Genomic DNA, 1,529 nt, shown 5'->3' with positions numbered 1-1,529 from the left:
GCCCCGGAGCTGCAAGCCATTTTCCAAGCACAGTTGATACACCTCCGACACCACAGACGCCCCGACAACGTCTATGTCGAAGTACTGGTAGCCACTGCTCGGCTCAACCACCATGTCAGCAACGTGCTGCGGCGGTGCCGTCTTTGGGCCCATGGTCGCCGGCGACGCGGGACTCGAGGGCGCCTCAGAGCGCCAGAAAAGCCCGCATTCGTCCGCCTCGTCGTCGCTTGGCGCCGCCATGGAAGCGGTGCCGCTGGCGAGCGCCACCTCGTCCCCCGCCGCGGCCGTCGGCGCGGCAGCCGAGCCGATCGACGACATCGACGAGCTGGGCACGGCCGGCCTTCGAACTCGCCGTGGTTTCACCTTCGGGGACACCTTCTTGGTGACGAGCGTGCCGCCGGCGGTGTCGGGCAGCAACGCCTGCTCGTAGCTGGACCGTTTCTGGTCGCGCAGGATGACCACACGCGGGATGTGCAGAGAAAGCGAGAGGAAGATGAGGTCGGCGTCCAGCCCAGCGATGACGTGACAACCGCTGCCGTTGAAGCCGGGGAAAGCTGACTGGGTGCGCAGAAAGTCGAAGATTTTGTGCTCGCCCTCGCCGGCAGTGTTCGAGTCCGAGAAGATGACGGTGAGGCCAGCCCAGTGTGCGCAGGTGGCATTGATGGCGGCTGGAGACGCTCCGGCCTCCGCCTCCGCCTTGCCGCCGTCGTCGTTCTTCTTTGGCGCCAACTTGTGACGGATGTAGTCTCGCACGGCAGCCGCCACGGCATCCATGAAGGCTGTGCCAGGGGAGATGCAGTTGCTATCGAACTTGGCTGGCGATGCCGCCGCTGCCGGCTGCCTGCCGACTTGGGCGGCGGCGCAGCACGCACCTTCCGCACCTTCGCTTGCCAAGGTCAGCGCAGTAGTCCATGGCGCCGCGCCCAGCGTATGGGCCTCCGCCTTCTCGGTCGCGTCCTCCGCCAGCGCCATCGTTGCGCAACCGCCATACAGCACATCTCCCATAAGTGCCTGGCTCACATCCGCCAACTCACGCTCCACCCCGTCGCACTCTGCTTGCGTGAACTCCTTCTCGATCGCCGCGACAATGGTCGCACTCAACTCGTGGCCGCCGCCGTGAATCGGCTTGTCCGTGTCTGTGAGCGGTGCGGCGGAGCTCATGTACCGCCGCGCGCGCTGCTGGTTCATCTTGGCACGCGGCACAACGCCGTCGACGGCGATGTAGATGACATGCTGCGGACGCACCGTTACGACAAGCGTTTCGATGGCGAGGCAGATGCTGCGCAGCTTCTCCCCCTGCGTACGTAGGGCGACAGACGGGTCGTGCTCGTCGTGGCAGCAGGGATGAATGAGCCCGTTGAGATCGATATAGAGGCCGTGCACATCGCCAGGGCAGCTGTCCATCACCATGGATGGGTACTTCCTCGTCAACCATGCCGCGAACTTGGGGACGCCCATTGGTGCAACGACTCAGCTGCCAAAGAGACGTTCAGCGCCCGAGGGTACAACGTGTGTGTGTGTGTGGTGGG

The 1,529-nt window shown here is 64.8% G+C and overlaps 1 protein-coding gene across 1 annotated transcript; it reads right to left on the bottom strand.

Moving 5' to 3' along the window:
- On the bottom strand, window positions 1-1,458 carry LDBPK_171250 (5'-3' exonuclease, putative; the record flags this gene model as incomplete). Its single annotated transcript, XM_003859932.1, has 1 exon — window positions 1-1,458. A coding segment is annotated over one exon (1,458 nt), but the record flags the coding sequence as incomplete, so codon positions are not given.
- Between the last annotated feature and the right edge of the window lie 71 nt (window positions 1,459-1,529).

This window comes from Leishmania donovani, chromosome 17 (genome assembly GCF_000227135.1).
Source record: "Leishmania donovani BPK282A1 complete genome, chromosome 17".
NCBI classification, from domain to species: Eukaryota; Euglenozoa; class Kinetoplastea; order Trypanosomatida; family Trypanosomatidae; genus Leishmania; species Leishmania donovani.
The sequence above is the reverse complement of the archived record's forward strand: the minus strand, read 5'-3'. Positions and strand labels throughout refer to the sequence as shown.